A 22,296-nucleotide genomic window follows, 5' to 3' on the forward strand; every position below is an offset into this window, starting at 1 on the left:
CCGACCCCCAGCATTTTAAAAGCCCCCGGGACAGCGGAGACTTCTCCGCTGTCCCGGGGCGATCTTAAAATGCTGGCGGTCGGGAGGAAAGCCCTCCTGTCCCCGGAGCTTGCGGGGTGGAAGGTGGGGAGAAGGGCTTTTCTTCCCACCGCCAGCCTTCAGAACAGCCTTCTGAAGGCTGGCGGTGAGAAGAAAAGCCCTTGTCCCCCCCCCCCCCAGCCTTCAGAAGAGGTCGGGGGACAGACTGTCCCCGGACCTGGTCTGAAGGCGGTTTCCATAGGAACACATTGATTGATTTTCAATGCATTCCTATGGGAAACCGTGCTTCGCAAGACGAAAAACTCGCAAGAAGAAAAAACTTGCGGAACAAATTAATTTCGTCTTGCGAGGCACCACTGTATTCAGTGCTTCCTCGGAGAATGCTAGGAGGAAAAAAAAATGTGGCAAACAGCAGCTGAGGTTGTGGAGATGGTTATTATTGCTTCCACCAGAAGTATAAAATACATGGTGGTGCTGGTGGAAAAAGTTGAGTCAAGGTGCAGTTTTGTGAAGCTTTTTCTTTGTCCTGACCTGCTCTGGATTTTGCAGGGTTGGGGAGAACTTTCAACACTGCCCTAAGTGGACTTGTGCAGGAACAGGATTGTCCATGGACAATAGTGGGGGGGAGGGGGTTGTTCTTCCTGCCAGTTACTCCAGCTTGGTAGACTTGGGATGAATCCCTCTTGCTGAACTCCCACCATCCCCAGCCAGCATGGCCAATGACCTGGGATGCTGAGATTTGTAGTTCGGCAGCATCTGGGGGGTCCTGGGTTCCCCACACCTGTTGTAAGAGCCGCGGCAAAACATGGATCAGGAAACTGTGGCCCTTGAAATGCTGTTGGATTATAACTCTCATCACCCCTGACCGTTGGCTATGGCTTGATGGGGCTGATTGGAGCTCAGCAACATCTGGCAGACCACAAGTTCTCCTGCTGCAAAACATCTGCAGAAGATTAATGGCTCGTCGTCTGCTTGCTGAAAGCAGGAGAGGGATGCCTCTCCTCTGGGGTGCTAGGATGTAATTGGTTCATTTTCGCAATGTCTCCCCAGCAGATAAAAGACAGCAAGCTGATCAGGGACAAAGCACCCAAAGAAGAGGCTAAGCCAGGCTGGGATCGCAAGAAGGGAATTCCGGACTCGAAGCCACAGAACGGGGAGCGTTTCCAGGAACTCCCTGCCCACAAACTTAAGCATACAGAGAATGCTTTTAGGTAAGAGATACACTCGTAAGGGGGCAGTGTTTATACTTGGGCCTGGTGTTGCCTGTAATGGCTCTTGGCTGCAACAGGATGAACTGTGCCGTAGGAAAGACAGGAGCCATTTTTACACGGGAGGCTTGAAAGGGTTTCTCGCTAACCTGTTAATCTGCAATTTGTATATAAATCCCATGTTGGCTAGCGTTCCCGTTCTCGTTCCCCATGATTTCTCTGCCCCATTGGCAACAAGTACAACAGTTAGGTCAATAGTGCAGTGAAATGCCCCAAAGTCTAGCCTCCTGCATGGCTTTAGCTGAGTCCTGCAAAGTTTAATCTTGCACAGTTTACTCTGTGAAGCACTGGGCAATTTGAACAGGGCAGCGACGTTGGCGTGGTGCTTCTGCCTGCAATGTTTATCCTTTAGGAAATTAAAAGGTAAGCGGTGAGTTAGCTATAAGAGCTAGCGACTGCTAGTGTGGTGAAGCAGTTCAAGTGTTAGATTAGGACCAGATAGGCCCACCCAGCTGTGAAGCTCATGGCATAATAATAATAATAATAATAATAATAATAATAATAATTAGTTATTTTTTATTTATACCCCGCCCATCTGGCTGGGCTTCCCCAGCCACTCTGGGCGGCTTCCAACAAAATATTAAAATACAGTAATGCACCAAAATTAAAAGCTTTCCTAAAGAGGGTTTCCTTCAGATGTCTTCTAAAAGTCTGTCTCTGCCTCTTAGCCTAACCGCAGCCACAGGGTTGTGAGGATAAAATGGGTAGGGGGGGAAGCATATATGCTACCTTGACTTCCTTAGAGGAAAGGTGGGGTGGGAGGTCGGCCTCTGACAATATAAACCGACCTGGACTCTGTATTCATCATCTGAGGCTTTCGTTTGTGGGCCCTCCTCCATAAGAGATCTGGAAGGTGGCAAGGGGGCCTTTTCTGCAGTGGCTTCCCGTTTGTGGAATGCTCTCCCCAGGGAGGTTGACTTGGCACCTTCACAGGTGCCAGCTGAAAACGTTCCTCTCCGATCAGGCCTTTGGCCGATTAATATTCTACAGCCTTTCAAGTGTGTTTCTGTTCCAACTCTTTATTTGTGCTCGTATCTCGTGTTTTTACCTTGTGGACTGCCCCGAGATCGTTTGATGAAGGGTGGTATATAAATCAAGTAAAATTAAAAGTAAATAAATAAATAAATCAGTTTATAAGCAATTAAACGTTGCAACAAATGCCCCAGATTTGGTGTAGGTTGACATTCACATGATCTGCATGTCGGCAGGGTTTTGCCTTGAGGGGGATTTTGCTGGCCTCATTCTCTGTCCTCCGGCTAGCAGGAAAGTTCTCTAGAGAAACTTGCCTCGGGACTGGGACACTTCAGGCAACAGGGCGAGAGAGCTCACTTTGACCACGTAAGAAACACAGCTCAAGAGCCAGCGGCAGAACCTTGTTTCTCTTACTCTTACGATCTGCCCAGATTCACTGCACGTTCTCAGATGCCTCTTGCAGCCCCATCTCAATGTGGCCCTGGGAAATGTACACTGCTCTACTTACTGTAGAGTTTGGATTCGCCAGCTGTTTTGTTTTAATCTCCCGCTCATTTCCCCTGTGGCCCTTTCAGTAGATGAGATAATATTGTAAATGCCACTCACAAGCCTCCATTTCTGTAAATCTGAAGCTATTTAGGGTTGTAAAGATGACCCCTGAAGCTGCATATGTCTGCAAACCTAAACTATGCGTGTTTAGGCCATATAAAGATACAGTGTGAAAGGAAGGCCTAAGAGGCTCAAAGAATATTGATTGATTTACTGCATTTTGTTTCCCCTGGTTTTGACACTTGCAATGTACACTATTTTTTTTAAAAAAAACAAGTAATAATAAAACAATACACAATAAAACTGTGTGTGTGTGTTAATGCATATATGCATTAAAGTACAGCAAACACACAAGTGCAATGAAACGGTTATATATTTTCTCCCCATCCCCGACAAACAAATACCCAAGGCAGCTTGCAAAAAATAAATGATTCAGAAACGTAATGAGAACAACTAAAAACATGCATAGACTATATTAAAAGCAGCAAATCTAAGGAGGGCAGCATAAGCACAGCAGCAGAGGTAAAACAGTTAAGGATAAAAGGCCTGATAAAGAGGATTTTTGCCTGGTGCCGAAGTGCCATCAAAATAGGTGCTGGATGCGGCTGCCTGCAAAAACCATTCCAAAGTCAAGGCTGCCACCACTGAAAAGGAATTTTCCTCAGTAGCCACATGCTTCAGAGAGCACAAGGGAAAATATCATGCTATGATTCCCTGATGCTTAAATGAGGACCAGTCTTCCCATTAAAACAGAACGAGCTGGTAGAATTCTGGATTCTACCAAATAATAATAATAATAATAATAATAATAATAATAATAATAATAGTTGTTGTTGTTGTTGTTGTTTAGTCGTTTAGTTGTCTCCGACCCCATGGACCAGAGCATGCTAGGCCCTCCTGTCTTCCACTGCCTCCCGCAGTTTGGTCAAACTCATGCTGGTAGCTTCGAGAACACTGTCCAACCATCTCGTCTTCTGGCATCCGCTTCTCCTTGTGCCCTCCATCTTTCCCAACATCAGGGTCTTTCCCAGGGAGTCTTCTCTTCTCATGAGGTGGCCAAAGTATTGGAGCCTCAGCTTCAGAATCTGTCCTTCCAGTGAGCACTCAGGGCTGATTTCCTTAAGAATGGATAGGTTTGATCTTCTTGCAATCCATGGGACTCTCAAGAGTCTCCTCCAGCACCAGAATTCAAAAGCATCAATTCTTCTTCTTTATGGTCCAGCTCTCACTTCCATACATATATAATATATAATAATAATAGTAATATATTTATTCCCCGCACATCTGGCTGTGTTTCCCCAGCCACTCTGGGTGGCTCCCAACAGAATATTTATAATAATAATAAAAAGCGATAAAACATCAAACCTTAAAAACTTCCCTAAACAGGGAAGACATCCCTTCAGATGTCTTCTAAAAGTCAAATAGTCATTTATTTCCTTGACATCTGATGGGAGGGTGTTCCACAGGGTGAGCACCACCACTGATAAGACCCTCTGCCTGGTTCCCTGTAGCTTTACTTCTCGCAGTGAGGGAACCACCAGAAGGCTCTCAGAGCTGTACTTCAGACTGCAAGTGGCAGAGTTTTATTTATAGTGCTCTCCCATGTAAAAAGTGCATAGTATACTTTCATACTTGGGGAGAAAGCTAGGCAAGAACCACTCTCCCTGATGTGCTGGTTTATTATATTGAGGGAGGTTTTTTAAAAATGTGGAAGAGAATTGAAAGCTACGACACCCCATTCTGCGCTCTGAAGTGGTCCAGTTCAGGGTACAGTGGTCTCTGCCATCCATTCCATTTTGCATCATTTCTAGATTGAGTCTCACAGTGCCTGTCCCGACAAGCTACAGAAAACCCTTCCTCACTGTTGCTTGCTTCTTTCTCTCCCAGCCGCCCAGGCCTCAAACCTGCCCCAGATTCTGAAGAAGCCAAGCCGGTGTCCCACGTGGAGGCTGGCAAGCGGGTGGAGGAGCTGCGCCGCCGCCGAGGCGAAAACGAGAGCGAAGAGTTTGAGAAGATGAAACAGAAACAACAGGAGGCAGCCGTGGAGCTGGAGGAGCTGAAGAAGAAGCGCGAAGAGCGCCGGAAGATTCTGGAAGAAGAGGAGCAGAGGAAGAAGAAGGAGGAGGCAGAAAGAAAAGCTCGGGAGGAGGTAATAGCTGCTTGATGTATTCCAGGCTTCCTCAACCTTGTTTTTGGCCTACAACTCCCATGATCCCTAGCTAGCAGGACCAGTGGTCAGGGGTGCTGGGAATTGTAGTCTCAAAAAGATCTGGAGGGCCGAGGTTGAGGAAGCCTGATGTATTCAGAACAAGACATTGTTGTGGTTGATGGAGGAAACTGCCTCATATGGAGACATTCCACTGGTGCATCTACATAAGTTTTGTCTACACTGATTGACAGGAAAATGGTAGGCACTTTGACCCTCTGTGTGCATGGGTGTCTTTGTAGAACAGTGGCATTGCACACTATATCCTGAGCATGGTGTGGGATGAATTGCCCAGCTTTCTACCATAAGAACAGGATCATTGGTTTGGGTAAATATCTCAATTGGACCTAAGAATTGTGCCTAGCTTCTGGTTGTACACCTCTGAATTAGGTTGCTCTTTGGCAAAGATCCTTCTGGTGGTGTTGTGACTCAGACTTACTTTAATGGAAAAATCTGGTTTGGAATAAGCTCTTTAAACGGAGGGTAATTGCCTTTTAAAACTGAGCGTCTAGCTCCTAAAACCCTATGGCTTTAACGAAAGACAGCAGCACATTCCAAAAAATGAGGCAACCAGTGACTAATATTGAAATACACTTTAAGGGAAATACTCCTCTCAAGAGATAATTGCATTGTACGAGGTGCTCTTTCAAAGCTTGCAATATTGTTGGTTCATTTCATTACTTATTTCACCAAATTTGCACACCACTCGGTTGTAAGCAACAGCAACAACTTCCTCAAAGCAGCTTACAAAAATAATAAAACAATGAAATGAGTTCTTCTCTTCCTAAGTTCCACTTGCAAAAATAGCCTCTGTCTATGGATTATCCTGCCCTTTTTACTGTTGTGCCATGGGACGGTCAGAAATTCTGTTCCCTTGCTACAGTTCTAGCTGGGTGTGGGGAAGATACAGAAATTTACCGCAGGGGTAGGAACGGATAGATCCCAATGGTTTGCTTTGTGATGTCACATTCTCCCAACCAATCGGTGCTCTGAACAGCCACTTCAGGCTGGGCACTCCCTCCCCCCCCCCACGTCCTTGAGAGATGCTTGCCAGACTTAGATAATCCTCTGGTGTGATCTGTTGGGGTTTGTCCTTAGGTCTTAATTTTTCTTGTGTATGTGTGAATGCAACAATATTAAAGGAAGTGCAGTTTCCACTGTAGCCTGACTCCTGTCTTCATGGATGCCTGTATACACTAGTATAGAAATGCCACCTTTGGTTAAGTTCCCACCAATTTTTCTTCTAATTTCTTCATAACTGTAGCCTTGTTCACTTAACAGTGCTAGTTTACATCACTTTTTGGGTGACCAGCCAACTCTTTGCACCAGTTCTTCAATATTATTACGTTATACAAGCTCACTAAATGAAAGAACCAGAAAACAAAACAAACAAAACAAAACAAAAAAACCCCAACCAACTTGATAGCAATCACATAACACACTGACAAATGTCCTCCTCTCAGCTCCGGTACATAACATCAATAGATGAATCCTACTGTGACCTGACTGGATCATTAACCAAAACAAGATGATACCTGATTGGCTCTCTAAACACTCATGCTCATTGGCTACATTCAAATGAAGGAAAGCGGCTGCATATCAACCTAAGCAAGTTGTGCTTCCTTTTTCTGGTTATTTGGATATAACTTTTGATAGAATACTGATAATTGAACAAACTTTGTTGCATTACATTCTTCATTAAATTATATTTCCATTGATATATAGATTTATGCTATTACTCCATTGTATTGCACCACATTCTAGCAGTGGCTTTGCTGAAGCAGCTGTGTTAACTGCTGTCCTGAATTCGGTGTGTGTGTGTGTGTGTGTGTGTGTGTGATGTAAACATGAAAATGAGCTACAAGCTACTCATTCACTACATATTGTGAGTTTGGTAGGAAGAGAAGAGGCGGCTGAAGGAAGAAATTGAGAGGAGAAGGGCGGAAGCTGCCGAGAAACGCCAGAAGATGCCCGAGGAAGCCCAGAGCGAAGACAAGAAGCCGTTCAAATGTTTCACCCCAAAAGGTTCCTCTCTCAAGGTAAGGCTTCCTTGAGTCCATGTGGAGGGTTAATTGCAGGTCAAGAAGGAATTTCAGCTGGCTCCTAGCGTCCATACCATTTTAATCCAGGTTTGATGAAATGTATCCCCTATTTCACTTGCAAAGTAGGTGTGGAAATAATGCCTTTTTCTCTTCCTTGGTTCTGCTGATAGCATCTAAAAATTATGATTGCTATTCAAAAATTCAAAGCAACGGTACAGGCCTTGCCTATTGGCTCACTCCAACATGACGGTCGGATCATGCTTAAAGCACTTTCAACACATTTAAAGCACATAGCTTCCTTCTGCCACATCCTGGGCAGAAGGAAGTTTTCTCCTCACAGGCCTATATGATTGCCAGCACCTTTAAGAAGCTACAGTTCCCACAATTGCTTGGAGGAAGCAAGATGCTTTAAATGTTTGCTGAATGTGCTTTGAAGACAGGTGCACTGACTCCTGAAGGCAGAGGGGTCTTCGGCCCCCTCAAGATCTTCTGGCAGGGTGCCAAGCCCCCTTGATGTTGAGGGGGCTGAGGAGGCCGAGTGCAGAACAGTTCAATGGATGGCTCCTCCTGAGCAAAATAGAGGAAGCCACGTCACGCTGGGCTCCCCACTCAGCCACTCCCAACAATATGACGCCATGCACTCTCCAAACCCTCTCCCCCACTAATCTTGGGCATAAGACAGCACCTCTGTTTAAAGGTATGGTTTGGCTGCAGCCCGCCTCCCTTATTTAGTTTTTGGAGGGAGTGTCCAGGCCACATTCAAATAAACGCTTTTGCTCTATAACTGTTCAAAGTCTTTACTGCTAACAATCCTGTCTTGAGCTCGACCCTCCGGGAATAAGTTTACCAACTTTTTGTGTGTGTGTGTTTTGGTGCTCTGTGCTTTGTGACCAAAAAGATACGAAGTATTCTCCCACCACCACCTCCACCAACAGCAGCATGCAGGGCGTTATGTACTACGCTTGGATCCTAGAACAATAGGCAGGTAGGATCCTAGAATGCAATAACTGATTGGCTTGTGGGAGCAGCCCAATCAGGCTCCAGGAGGGAAGCAGAATCAGCCAATCAGACGGGACCCATTGTGTAAATAATTTATATAAAGCCTGAGGGGTTTTTTTGGGGGGGGGGATTCATTCACTGTTTTACGAGCTGCAATAAAGAGCATGAAATCACTACGCGACTCCGACTATATTTCATGGATGTAGCAATGAGAAGAAGAAAAGCTTTGCTTGCCAAATTTGCTACCCTGTTGAAGAGTTTGGATTTGATATCCCACTTTATCACTACCCAAAGGAGTCTCAAAGTGGCCAACATTCTCCTTTCCCTTCCTCCCCCACAACAAACACTGTGAGGTGAGTGGGGCTGAGAGACTTCAGAGAAGTGTGACTGGCCCAAGGTCAGCCAGCAGCTGCATGTGGAGGAGCAGAGACGCAAATCTGGTTCCCCAGATTACGAGTCCACCGCTCTTAACCACTACACCACACTGGCCCTCAGGTCAGTTACGGGTCAGTGCCAACTGGGCAGCCGCTCATGGCAGCGCCACCTGCAAGGCCTCATCAGACAATCGTAAGAGATCATAGCTCAGTGGCAAAGCACGTGCTTTTCATGCAGAAGGTCACAGTCCCTGCTATCTCCAGTGTCTGAAACTTAGAAGCAGCAGTGGACAGCAGGATTGGGCTATGCCACTCACCCGACCTTAGGCCAGCTGAGTTGCTGCTGCATACTAGGATGGAGAGGGCGAGGTCGGGGCTGTGCAAACGGGCTGGCAGAGCCAAACCAGCACTCCTGCCGGCGTGTTTGCACTTCACCTACTGCATGCCTGCCTTGCCCTTCATCCCAGTATGCAGCAGCCACTCGGCCAGAAGGCGGTCAGGGGCGTAATGCTCCATGTCATCTGCTACTGCTTTAGAGGATCTGATAGCAGATGTGTGGTGGGATTCTGTGTGCGAGACCCTGCAGAGCTGTTTTAATTGAAATGGACGACGCTCATCTAGATGGACTCTCGTAAGTACTGTTTGTCGATTCCGACAAATTTGGAAAAGAGATATCGCCCTTCCCTGACCGGTCCTCTTCATTCCCAGCTTAATCTACATCTGGAGTTGACTCTGGGCTTCCTCAATAGGAAAGAATAGGAAGCTGCAGAGTGGGTTTTGCTGTTACTGTTGTTCTTTTTCATTGCTTATGCTTCCCAGATTCTTATGTGCTGCCTTGTGAATCCTGGCATGTGTGTGTGTTGCTTGCACTCAGAACAGAGATCTGTCTCTGCTGCGCAGAACCATTAACAGCAACAAGAGTTTTGCCACTGATTTTAAAAGGACAGTGCATTAAACCCTATATTTTTAGATAGAGCAGGATGTAAAATTCAGACTGAGAGAGAAAGAAACAGGCTGGGTTTGGAATTCGGATTTAGAGAGATCATAACACCTTCTGCTTTTGATGTCTTGTTTTACAGATTGCTGCTTGTTTTACAGATCTCTCCTGCTTTCTGTCTTGTTTTACAGATCTATTTTGTAATTCTGTTTACCGTATGTGCCCATAACATTTTTAAGTTGTGAGCATGCTGGTGTTGTGCAGTGACATCTGTTTTCCTGTGAATAATCTTGTGCTCAGCTTGATCAACTCCTTCAAATACATTTTCTTTCTCCCGTTTTTTGTAGGCTGGGGGCAGCCAATGTAGTTCCCTCCAGAGGTTGTCAGACTCCCAACTCCCATCAGTCCCACCCAACATGGTCCATGTTTTTTGGGGGGAGGTCAGGGGTTCTAGTCCAGCAACATCTGGAGGGCACCAGGTTGGTGACCCCAGTGTGCAAGCCCGCAAATTACAAAGCAATTTTTAATTTGTTTGTTTGTTCAACCCATTTATCAGCCAACCATTAAAAAACTACAAGCAACAATAAATATAATACAAACCACAAAAGGCAAACAGCATAAAACACCAACAGCAGGTAGAGATGCAAACCAATTAAAAAAGATATGTAAAAAACGCAGCATCACAATAATCCTGGGCGGATAAAACTGTTTCCCTGAAGCCAAAAACTTGGGGTGCTGCAACTAAAAAGGCCCTCTCATCGGTTACTTACACCCATCATACTTCTTAAAGCAAGAGCCCTGGAGGAAAACCTTAGCAGTCATGCAGGTTCGTGTGGATAGAAGCCTTACAATCTCTTGACTAAAATTTTTGGTGTGCTTAACGTGGGGCTCAAACTCACAACCTTGAGATTAAGAGTCTCATGCTCTACCGACTGAGCTATTGCCGTAACATAACCCACTGTACAAAGGTAGAGATTCAAACCTGTTGCTCTGTCCATACTTGGCTCTGCTTCCTCCACCTGCATGTGGCCCCCAGAAAGTTCCTCACTAGGAAATGCGGCCCTCGGGGAGGAAAAGGGTTCCCATGCCGTGCTTGACCTGTGACCTTCCATGTGCTGCTGAACTACAACTCCCAGGAGCTTCAGCCAGCATAGCCAATGATTTGCAACAGCGGGAGTTGTCGTTCAGCTACATCTGGTGATGGATCACAGGTTATCCACCTCTGGAGTAGAGATAGATTTAATCCATTGGCTTCCAGTCCATTTAACTTTTGCATGGATTCACTCACAAGTCTTTTTCTGTCTTGTTTCCGCCTTAAGCTATGATCATTATTTTTAAGTGCACAAAAACGTGCATTTAGCTGATTATTTTAAATGCATTCTCTCTCAGAAAGTGTTTTCTCTCAAATTGCACATTTAAAAACTTGGTGTGTGTGCGTGCTTGTGGCAAAATATGGGACACCCAGAGAGTAAAAGAATCGGATGGATTGCTAAATTCCAATCTGCAAATTAATCTGGGATGTGCAGTCAGGTCCGTCCATGCTGGAATTATTGAATTCCTCAAGGATCTCTATAAACTGGGTGGTCTGACAGAAAAGCATACTGCCATGTTTATCATTCTCCAAGCAGGTATCTCTTAGTGATTCTCAATTAAAGAAAAACATGAATATATAGGCACAGAAGAGGGCAAATATACCAGCCAGACAAGAAGAGCAAAGTGGCTGGCATTTCAGATGTGATCGATTTCCTCACATGAAGTTCCCATAGAGATATAGCTGTAGATACAAAAAGCACTGAGAGTGTGCAGATTATTGTTACGTTCTGATTGCATATGCAAATGTTTCTCTGCACTCAGCCATGGCTTTCTAGCGCATACATGTAGATTAAAAACAAGTACCTATATGTGGTTGCTAGACATGTGGCTTGTATGTTTCCCCCACTATGTTGAAATACTATTATCCTTGTTGGAGATACATGATTTTTGAAACAACCCTGAGAGAAGTTGAAAGAAGGAGAAAATTGAGGGATTTGTAGGGGAACTGTATCCTTCTCTCTGTGTTACGTTGCCATCTTGTGGCGGTGAAAAGCACACTGCGTTTGTGGTCGTCTGCAACCCCAAACTTCCAATCTGAGCAACAGTTCAGGTGCTCCAATTCTGCAGTCAGACAAGGGACGTGGGTAGTGCTGTGGGTTAAACCACAGAGCCTAGGACTTGCTGATCAGAAGGTTGGTGGTTCGAATCCCCGCAATGGGGTGAGCTCCCGTTGCTCGGTCCCTGCTGCTGCCAACCTAGCAGTTCGAAAGCACGTCAAAATGCAAGTAAATAGGTACCGCTCCGGCAGGAAGGTAAACGGCGTTTCTGTGCACTGCTCTGGTTCGCCAGAAGCGGCTTAGTCATGCTGGCCACATGACCCGGAAGCTGTACGCTGGCTCCCTCGGCCAATAAAGCGAGTTGGTCACGACTGGGCCTAATGATCAGGGGTCCCTTTACCTTTATATCCTTTTCTCTGTGTTACGTTGCCATCTTGTGGCGGTGAAAAGCACACTGTGTTTGTGGCCATCTGCAACCCCAAACCTCCAATCTGAGCAACAGTTCAGGTGCTCCAATTCTGCAGTAAGACATTATCATGCAAGTGAATTATCCGGCGTGCAATTACTCCTTGCATGTTGGATTCTTCGGCACGAAGATCCCAGATATCTCCTTTTAAATGCGCTTGTGGGAGGGAGTTACTGGGTTTGTTTTATTGCATATTTTAATTGTCCCAGCTCTACAATTAATGATTCTAAGAGACTCTCATGCTTACAGAACTGCAGAATCCACAGGAGGCCCTAACTAGCCATGAGTTCCTTCCCCTCCATGGTCACCTCATCTTGTTGCGGTGGTGTTGTGTGTTGTGCTACTGTTTTATTTAGTGCATCTCAGCTTTTTATCTCTTCACCAGGCTCTGTTGCCTTAGTAAACCTTGAATTTTATTTTACTTGACTTTTTTCTTCTTTTCTAGATAGAAGAACGTGCAGAGTTCTTGAACAAATCCGCCCAAAAGAGGTAAAAGACCCTTGCTGTAGCAACAAGAGCATTGTAAAAATTTGGTGCCCAGCAATAGGGAGTAACTTTCCCCCCCATTTATTTAATTTTTTTACATAGTGGAATGAAACCTACCCACACGACTCCAGTCGTCTCCAAGATAGACAGCAGGTTGGAGCAGTACACTAGTGCAATTGAGGTGAGCTTATTGCAGCTTCAGGGTGTATTGGATTCCTCTGGTTGGCTGCTGGCAAGGCCCAGAAAATGTACTTGAGGCTCCAGGCCCAGGCAAGAGTAAACTTGGATGTAACACAAAACCATGGTTTGCTTAGTGAAATTGGTTAAACATCTGAACCCAAAGTCTGCCTACAAACCCATGTGTTTAGTGTTAATAAACCCAAAACAGAAATCTCAGCCTGAAGCTGGTTTGTAAAGAACAGCTTGTACTAACCACAGTGTGATGTAGAATCTGAATCTACAGATTATTGAAAGCCATAGTTAGGGCCAATGCTCAGCCTCAAGAGGCTGCTGCACCATGAAGATGGGAGGGGACTTCAGAATTTGTGCGCTGAGCAAATGGGAAACAGAGGCAGGCCAGGAGTTCGCAACCATGGTTTGCCTATTGTTTGGAAGAGTAAACCACGGTGCGGGTTCTTAACTATGGTTAGCACAATCCATGGTTTTATGTTCTGTCTGAACTCAGCCACTCCCTCCCAGTCCCTTTTGTTGAAATCTTGGTTATTCTCCGAGTGCTTGAATACTGTAACTTTAAGCCGGAAAGGAAGAACCGAAAGCATCCTCAGAGGGAGAATCTTTGCAGCTGCAGCTTAAATTATTTTTGAATTCAAGCGGTGACTGCAAAGGAAGGATCAGAAGCATACTCAGGGCATGCTCTCGCTTCTCCCTTTGCAGCCTCAGCATGTGAATTTGAATCACATGGTGTCTGATGATTGGCAGCTGGGCACTCCCACACTCCTAACCCTATGGCTGGATGTAATTCCTTCCCTCTGCCTCCCCACCTCCAGACACTAAGCAAGCAACTGCACAGCTCTGCCTGACATAAATGGCACAGAAAAACAGACGTGGGTGTTGCCCACATACTGATGTCACTTTGCCTCAAATCCCTGGATGACCACTCGGAGTGGATTTAATCTTTCTCTCGCCAGCAGCATTCACAGCAAAGTGCTCCCCTGCCCCCAATGTGGCTGTGGTGCTTGGGGAAAACCCCTCCCACTGGTGCACCATAGATCCCTCTGCAAATGGAATTAAAAAATAAAAATAAAAATAAAAAATATTTATTTATTTATATCCCGCCCTTCCCAGCCGAAGCCAGGCTCAGAGTGGCTAACAACAATAAAAGTAACACAGCATTCTAAAATCAATCCATTCTAAAATCAATTCAAAATCAAATTAACGGCAACCATTGGGCTAGAGTTCTGTGAGGATTACCAAAGGAGGGGGTCAGACTGTGCCTTGGACAAAGGCCTGCTGGAACAGCTCTGTCTTGCAGGCCCTGCGGAAAGATGTCAAGTCCCGCAGGGCCCTAGTCTCTTGTGACAGAGCGTTCCACCAGACCAGGGCCACAGCCGAAAAAGCCCTGGCTCTGGTTGAAGCCAGCCTATCCTCCCTGTGGCCTGGGACCTCCAAGACGTTTTTGTTTGAAGACCGTAAGGTCCTCCATGGGACATACCAGGAAAAATCATAGCTGCTCACTATGCAATTGAAGGAACATCTGATGTGTCCTGCAGACTGACTGGCTTCTTCCTGCAGGGCACCAAAGCTGCAAAGGCCGCCAAGCCAGCAGCCTCTGACCTCCCAGTTCCTGCCGAGGGAGTCCGAAACATCAAAAGCATGTGGGAAAAAGGCAACGTGTTCTCGTCACCTTCTGGCACGGGGACACCCAATAAGGTAAGTGTTCCCCCTTCGAAGTCACACACGCGTTTAAGCGCCTCTGCTCTGATTCCAGGTAGCAGTCAAGGCAAGGGAGGAAAGGATGCTTAGCTCCACTTTTTGCAGGGCTTGGGGTAGTGGAAACCTTCGCTGGTCCATGTCTATTAGGCATTGCTGATGGATGGAGAATCACAAGTTGTATTCAGGTCCTGCTTGCAGAATTCCCAGGGGCACCTGGCTGCTGACCACCGTGAGAACAGGATGCAACACGATACGATAATCTTTACTGTCGTTGTCCCTTACAGAACAACGAAAATGAAAAATCTACATAAAACATTCAAAACCCAAGAAGCCTGCTATCCCAGCTATCCCAACCTGGTTAGCCCCCTAAAAACTCTGATACCCCATTTTTAAATACAATATACTCCCATAGAGACACCTTACACTGCGTTTAAAACCAAAATCTCATTTGGGTAGACACTGTTTCTCAGGCGGCTAGTTCTAGTCTTTATAACCCTGTACCTTCTTCCAGAAGGCAGAAGCTGAAAGAGATCATTTCTGGGGTGCGCACTATCCTGCACTATCTCTGCAGCTTTCTTATGGCACCTGGAAGCATAGATTTGATCCAAGGTGGGAAGAGTGCACCCAATTAATCTCTCCGCAGTCTTTACAATCCTGGACAGCATTGTTTTTTCCTTGACCATGCAGCTCCCAAACCACACACAGAGACCATAAGTTAATACACTCTCAATAGTACAATGGTAAAATGCCATCAACAGGTCCTCTGAGAGATTGTTTTTCCGGAGGATATTGGACTAGATGGGCCACTGGCCTAATTCAGCAGGACTCTCCTTATGATCTTAACCTGCACTTTGCATCTAAATGGCAATGGGGGCTCTCCATTGCACAGCCCCCTAGACTACAGCATCTGCTCTACGTTTTGAGGACACATCACCCAAAGACCACCACTTCCGTGAAGTTGCGAAACACAGGCTTGAGATACGATTTATTATATTTCTACGCTGCTCTTCATTGGAAGGAGTCCCAAAGTGGCTTACAAACAAGAAGTAACATCACAGGACATCACAAACGCAGCATAAATCATGCAGAATAATTAACGAATCATCAGTAGAACAATTGCAATCTATAAAAAAACTCTTAAGAAGGCTGCAACTAAGAAATAAGCTAAACATTGCAGTTAAAGCAAAGGTCATGTTACTAGCAAATTGGCATAGCGTTTGTAATCTATAAAACAACATTAACAAAATAGCACCAGCTAAAAAATAAGCTAAGCATCACAATAAAAGCAAAAGTCATATTATGTGATTAACAAATCAGTGCAGCATTCATAATCTATAGAATAATAATAGTAATAATAATAATAATTTATTATTTATACCCCGTCCATCTGGCTGGGTTTCCCCAGCCACTCTGGGCAGCTTCCAACAAAATATTAAAATACAATAGTCTGTCAAACATTAAAAGCTTCCCTAAACAGGGCTGCCTTCAGATGTCTTCTAAAAGTCTGGTAGTTGTTTTAACAAAATATTAACAAAATAGCAGCAAAACAACAACAACTAAGCACTGTTCAGTTCATAAACAAACTCTCCACACTCCCGTACCTCATAATCTTTCACTCTGTTCAGCTCATTAGAATAAGCATATACTTTATGCCCGTGACAGCAACTCCCCTGTGATGGCAAGCAGACTCTCTCAGCTCGCTGTTCTTCCTCTGGAAACTGCTCCCTTATGGAGGCTTCTAGGGCTGGAGGGTGGGGCAAGGCAGGTGGAGAAAGCCATTACCTGCTGGCCAGCTCAGTGTCTCTCTCCCCTCACTTTGGCTTCACTCCTAAATCCTTACCCGCCCCCTGCTCCTTTTATAATTCATTCTCACATGCAACCTGTAAACACATTGGGAAATGCATGTTCTGCAGGAAACAGCTGGGCTAAAGGTCGGCATCTCCAGTCGCATCAACGAATGGTTGACCAAGACCCCGGAAAACAGCAAATCGCCTGCTCCCAAACCATCGGTGAGTGCTTGTCCTTCTGTTTACAGTAGCTTCGTTCATTGGTCATCAAACAGCTCCAGTTTAACACAGCAAGGTGAAATGCCGGTAACTTCCTGCAGAAGTGAGTCCAGAAGAGGACAATTCTGCACACAATGGGAACAAGAACAAACTCTGGTACTGTTTCTGGGACGCGGGTGGTGCTGTGGGTTAAACCACAGAGCCTAGAGCTTGCCGATCAGAAGGTTGGCAGTTCGAATCCCCGTGACGGGGTGAGCTCCCGTTGCTCGGTCCCTGCCAACTTAGCAGTTCTAAAGCACGAAGTGCAAGCAGATAAATAGGTACCACTCCAGTGGGAAGGTAAATGGTGTTTCCGTGCGCTGCTCTGGTTCGCCAACGCGGCTTAGTCATGCTGGCCCCATGACCCGGAAGCTGTACGCCGGCTCCCTCTGCCAGTAAAGCGAGATGAGCACCACAACCCCAGAATCGTCTGCAACTGGACCTAATAGTCAGGGGTACCTTTACCTTTACTGGCTTTGTATTTTGGTGGTGGTCGAGTTGCTTGATCCTCTTATATGGAGTCAGCTTTTCCTCCTCCTCCTCCTTGCCATCACCATATACCTATGGCTTCTGAGCATGGGCACGTGCCTTGTACTGTGAATTGCCGGAGCAGGGAAGGAACCAGTGCAAGATAGAGGCTGTCGTGCATGAAGGCTGTAGGGGATCAAGTAGGCTAATTCATGGACCCTGCAATTAAGAAGGGCCATTAATCATAATAGTGGGACCTTTATGTTTGGAATGTGTGTCTCCTCAGTTACCAGATGCTAGCGGGGAGGAACAGGCGATGGTAGCAGCCACCATTAGTTCCTGGTGGCCAGTTTCCCTACAACAGAGATGGGGAATCATAGAGTCCAACCCCCTGCAATGCAGGGAACCGCAGGGCCAGGGCACCAAATGAGGCCCTTCAGATCTGTCTGTATCCAGCCCTTTACCAGCCCCTGTCCTTCTCTATGCTGTCCTCCAGCTCTTCTGCCTTCCTGGAATGTGTCCTTGAATTGTGAAAACGCCTCTTGCTTGCGAGGATGTAGAAGCCTCTGACTTTTGCATGGCTGGAATATAGCTTACTGAGCAAAGGTCACACCTGTTGCTCCACCCACTTTTGCCTGTGGCCCCGCCCACTACTGGCATACGCAGCCCCCATCCCCCAAGGAAGGTTGCCCTTGATGCAAAGCAGCCCTTGGGTTGGAAAGGGCTCCCCATTTTCGGTCCATTTGTATGCTCTTCTCCACCTCTGGTTAAAACTCCTCACTGGATGTTTGCAAGTACACAGAGAAGTAAATTGCATGCAACGTAAATCGGCACTGCAATTGGTCTGTGGGTGTGTGCAAGAGCAACAGAAGTGGATCAAGACTAACCTGTCCTTTTCTCCAGTTCATTCTCTCTTTCTCAGTTGATTTCTCTATTCTCTTCTCTGTTTTCACCATCATCTCCTTGGCTGGATTCCAGATACCTGCTGTTCTATTCTTCTCTTGGACTGGCTGTTTTCTGTTAAACTAGTCAGGTAAATCTCTTTCTGAGCTACCATCATGCTAAGCCACAAAGGCGTAGTCCTGCAGACCCAGTCGTAACCAGGCTTCCATTCATACGAGTCCCGTTTCTGTCAGTGGGGCCGTTTTCAATAAACGATGAAAGACTCGTGGCAATGTACGTATATGAAATTGGCCTTAAGGGGTCTAAATAAGACACAACTTTGTTTGGATCGAACTATGCCATTGCTTGCATCTTGGTACATAGCCTCTCTCCTTTCCCCTGAGCATCCTGCCCCAATCTGCCCTGGGGTTCCCCCAGCCTGCTAGAGCAGATTTTTTTGGGGGGGGGGGCGGGGAAGCATATGAGGGGAGGGGAGGGAGGGTGGGTAAGTTCTATTTGCACAAATAGCAGTCTTTCCACTTGTGTAGTGACTTAATTGGATAAAACCCTTTCATTAATTGCTTTCTCTTTTTCAAACTTCTTGCTTTGTTTCCCCGTCTCCTCCCTTGAACTAGGACTTAAAACCTGGAGACGTATCTGGCAAACGTAACCTCTGGGAGAAGCAGTCGGTTGAAAAAGTCACTTCCCCCACAAAGGTAAAAGATCGCAAAGAGCCACCTCTGTAAGCTCAGTATTTTCCAGCTCTTTATACCTTTCTTCTGAACAGTATTTAGCAATCTATTGGAAATAAACGCTATGCAATTATTATATGTGCACAGAAATAACCTGACCTGACCTTTCAACTTTGTGCTCTTCTTCTGTAATTCAGGCGACAGCGGCCGGCAAAAAGTCAGAGACCAATGGTAAGTGAAACAACAATATTTTTTGGGTGTTCATGGTGTGAGCATGCTTCCGGGGTGGCTCTAGTTTGAGAAGTGGATTCCAGGAATGGTGGCATAAGCGAGGGAGCACTTTTGGAGGGGCAGAGTTTGAAATTTAAGATTAGTTTGGGTGAGAAACAACCTTCTGTATTGGATAAACAGCCCCAATAGCCTTTCTATGATAGTGGCAGGAGATGTTTGGTTACAAGAGTCTAGATTAACAGAGTAGTATTATATTTGCTTCCTAGTTTCAGGTGCTTTTTTTCTTTTTAAATTGAGATGGTGTTTTTCCTCTCTCCTTTTTTAGGAGGGCTTGGTTGAGTGGGGAAGTTGCTGCTATGAGGGGGGTGGTACCTATGGTTTTGGTGTGATGGATCCTCTTCTTTCTCCTTCAAGTCTTTTTTCGCATTGTTGGCTTAAAACAAGAGGTGGGGAACCTGCGGCACTTCAGATTTTGCTAAGACTCCCAACTTGCACTGTAAGCAGGGCCGGTGGTCAGGGATGATGAGCACTTAAAATTTTAACATTCCTTAAGTGTTCATGCTTTACGCTTTTGATAATCAGTTAGCAGGTAAACAATACAGTGGATATTATTTGAGTTACATAGCGGCAGATGGGAGTGTAGAAGTGATTGCAAACCACTTCTAGACCTTAGAGTGAGCAAAGGAGTATTGCTAATAACTGTCTGGAATACCTGGGCTTTTTGCACTTTGCCGATTCAGCATCAGAACGCTGAATCAGCACTAGGGGGAGAAATGTGATTCAAGTTGTATTTAGAGGCCACTAATCAACCTAATCCAAACTTTTTCAAAAAAACATGTCAACCAAAACACAGCCACACCTCAGAATTTGTTTTCCTCTGAATTTTGCAGGGCACTTTGCCAGCCAAGTAATAATGTGCACAAAAATGCATTATATCAGGAAAAATATAAATATTAGAGAAAATATGCTTTGCAAAAGAAAGTATGTATTAAGAGTCATTTGCACTAAAGTGCCGCTGAATTTTCATGGGGATTTGTTGGTTTTTTAAAAGCCCCAATGTGGAGAGCTGAACTTAAAAACTGAGAAACTACAAGAAACCAAAGCTTGACAGATTCACCCATGCCGTAATCAGCAGCCTTTGTCACAATTTAAGATTTCTTGGTTATGCAAATAGGTCAGAGGAAGGGCATTTTATTGTGAATCTCTGCTACCCCCTAACTTCTCTTTCTTTCAGCAGGTTTGAGACAATTTGAAAAGGAGCCCTAAGAAACTTACCAACGATGCTGGACCAACTCGGTTTTTAATAACGGAAGTGCTAAATTTGTCCCTTTCCTTTTATATATATTTATGTTTGTTTACCAAAAGGCCTTCGGGAGGGGGGGCGGGAGGGGATTGGGGGGGTCCGCTGTGTTTTTTGGTGCGTTATCCCATTTTTTAAAAAACAAAAGACACCATGTATATTAGCACTGTATTTAATAATCAGCCTTAAAGCATTCATCCTAATAGTAGTGCCTTCGAACAAGAGCTTTATTCTTCAAAAGAAATCCACGCTGTGAAACGAGAGACACTTCTACTGAGTCGCTCTAACCAATTGTGTTTCGGAGCAAGGCTGTGTTAGTGCCGTAAAAGAGGGGCGCCCTCTAGTGTGTACACCTCCCAAATGCAGTCCTAGTTCAACGGAATGATGCTTAGGAATAAGATTGGTCTGGACCACTGAGGGGGCGAAAAAAAATTGAAAGCGTTCGATGGCTTTTAAAGGCAGAGGTGTAAACGACCTATTTGCCGCTGGCTCCTTACTGAACACAGATGGGTTTGGCATTAATTCCCTGTTGCATTCTTCCTCGGAAGCCCACGATTTGTGCATCTTCCTTGGGATGTAATCGCATATGGCATAGGCACATCACACCGATGCTCTGTTGCAACAGTGCCTGGTCCATTAACAGTATTTTTAAAAATATTGTTTTGCAGCAGGGCCAGGAAAAATGTGGCATGAGGTCAACGGCAGGAGGTGAGAGGAGGGCAAGTGTTTTCCCCACTCTGTGAAAATGAATGCCACTGGGGAGACCACAGGGAACGGGCCACTGTGGACCCCCCACAAATTCTGCCCACATCCACAGCTGGATTGAGCCCTGTTATTTTTCTTTCTTTCTGCACTTTAGATTGAGGCATGGAAGAAATACCTTTTGCTGACAATATATATATATATATCCTGTACTTTGCCCATGTCAAATCGGCACCCAGTTGAAACCTGCTCTGTACTTTAAGGTATCGTTCCTTTTCCAGTCTAGTTTTAAGTTAATAACCTAAATTTGGATGATTGCGGTTGACAGCGGTACTGATAGCTTTTCTCTCTCTCCTTTTTTTGTTGTTGTTGTTGTCATTTTGGTTACTTGCAACTTTAGAATATATGCATAAAGCTTTACAAAAATTAGCTGTAAGGCACTACTAATGGTAGAAGGCTTTTAATACCCGCTAGAGTACTATATTTAGTTATAAACGTACATAACTAGCCAATATCACAACTTTTTTGTTTTTACAAAAAAAAAAAATACACACTTTTTATATTAAGATTTCATAATTGCCATTAAGCACGTGGCAAGAGAAATATTAGATTGTTTTTTAAAGAAAGTATCAGATGCCTTTTAATGGGTAATTAAAAGTATAGTTTTAAAGAGGGAGGGGGGGTTGGAAAGGGTATTAAGCGTCAAGCATAATGTCACTTGTATAAAACAATGTAGCTAATTTATATAAAACTACCGTAATTAACACACACGAGACACGCGTACACATTGTTGGCGACACACTATTTCTAACTTACCGCACGCTAGATTTGCCCTTTATCAGGTCTCTATGCATCTTGGTCTCTTTTAAAATAGGCATAGCCCAGCCACTTGTAGATGCAGCTATATGCATCCAACACCTCTGTCCTTCCTCCCCCTGGCCCTTGGCCAGAGGTGTTGTGCCATAGATGGGCCTAAGCACACCTCAGGCTGAACGCTCAAGTTATTTCTACTGCAGGGTCAAAGGCCAGCTGGGTTGTGGGGATGAAGGGGGCTCCATTGACCCCTGTGCGGACATTCTCTCCTAAAGAACTGCAGCAGCACCGGGTGCATTTTGGGAGCTGGGGTGTTGATGAAGGGGATGCTCACGGACCAACACTTCCTCCCAAAATTCCTTACTTACAGCCATATTATTTGACTTGTATATATAGCAGCCTCAAGGGTGACAGAGTTAGGTTTGAATTTACATATCACACGAGGTTCTGCTTTTACACCATAAATTAGATGGGTGGATTCAAAATAGGCCACTCAGTTTATGGTTGTTCAGGTTTTCTGGCCCACTTCTCAGATGCAAGTTATAGCCTGGGAACAGTTATTGCCTTGTTACTTCTTTTCGTTTTTGTTGCCTCCATCTGCCCTATTTTTATTTTAAAACCTTCTTGTTTACATATTGAATTTCACTTGGGCTTTCAGAATGAAATCATGCAGTGAATGGCTTTTGGATCCGTCTGTTACTGTTTGGTGGTGGTTTGTTGTTTTTAATACACTTTTTGGACTCTTTACGTTCAAGTATCTGCAATAAAACCAGTATGTTGAACCTGCAATTCACAATAAATGCAGTATGTCTACCAGGTGGTTGGGTATTCTCTTCCCCCGC

At 45.1% G+C, this 22,296-nt stretch overlaps 1 protein-coding gene across 12 annotated transcripts in view; it reads left to right on the forward strand.

Annotated features, from left to right (window-relative positions):
• CALD1 (caldesmon 1) overlaps window positions 1-22,267 on the forward strand; it is a 182,673-nt gene extending 160,406 nt beyond the window's left edge. For 6 of the 12 annotated variants that reach the window (XM_053407364.1, XM_053407365.1, XM_053407363.1 and 3 more), the window contains 10 exons: window positions 1,090-1,250; window positions 4,716-4,977; window positions 6,933-7,073; window positions 12,388-12,431; window positions 12,531-12,609; window positions 14,181-14,318; window positions 16,235-16,330; window positions 18,352-18,432; window positions 18,606-18,639; window positions 19,874-22,267. In XM_053407364.1, coding sequence (XP_053263339.1) covers window positions 1,090-1,250; window positions 4,716-4,977; window positions 6,933-7,073; window positions 12,388-12,431; window positions 12,531-12,609; window positions 14,181-14,318; window positions 16,235-16,330; window positions 18,352-18,432; window positions 18,606-18,639; window positions 19,874-19,905 — 1,068 coding nt within the window. In that variant the 3' untranslated portion in view covers window positions 19,906-22,267. The remainder of the gene's footprint in view (window positions 1-1,089; window positions 1,251-4,715; window positions 4,978-6,932; window positions 7,074-12,387; window positions 12,432-12,530; window positions 12,610-14,180; window positions 14,319-16,234; window positions 16,331-18,351; window positions 18,433-18,605; window positions 18,640-19,873) is intronic. The other 6 variants (XM_053407368.1, XM_053407370.1, XM_053407372.1 and 3 more) reach the window with 3 other exon arrangements.
• The last annotated feature ends 29 nt before the right edge of the window (window positions 22,268-22,296 follow it).

Source organism: Podarcis raffonei, chromosome 10 (assembly GCF_027172205.1).
Source record: "Podarcis raffonei isolate rPodRaf1 chromosome 10, rPodRaf1.pri, whole genome shotgun sequence".
Lineage (NCBI taxonomy): Eukaryota > Metazoa > Chordata > Lepidosauria > Squamata > Lacertidae > Podarcis > Podarcis raffonei.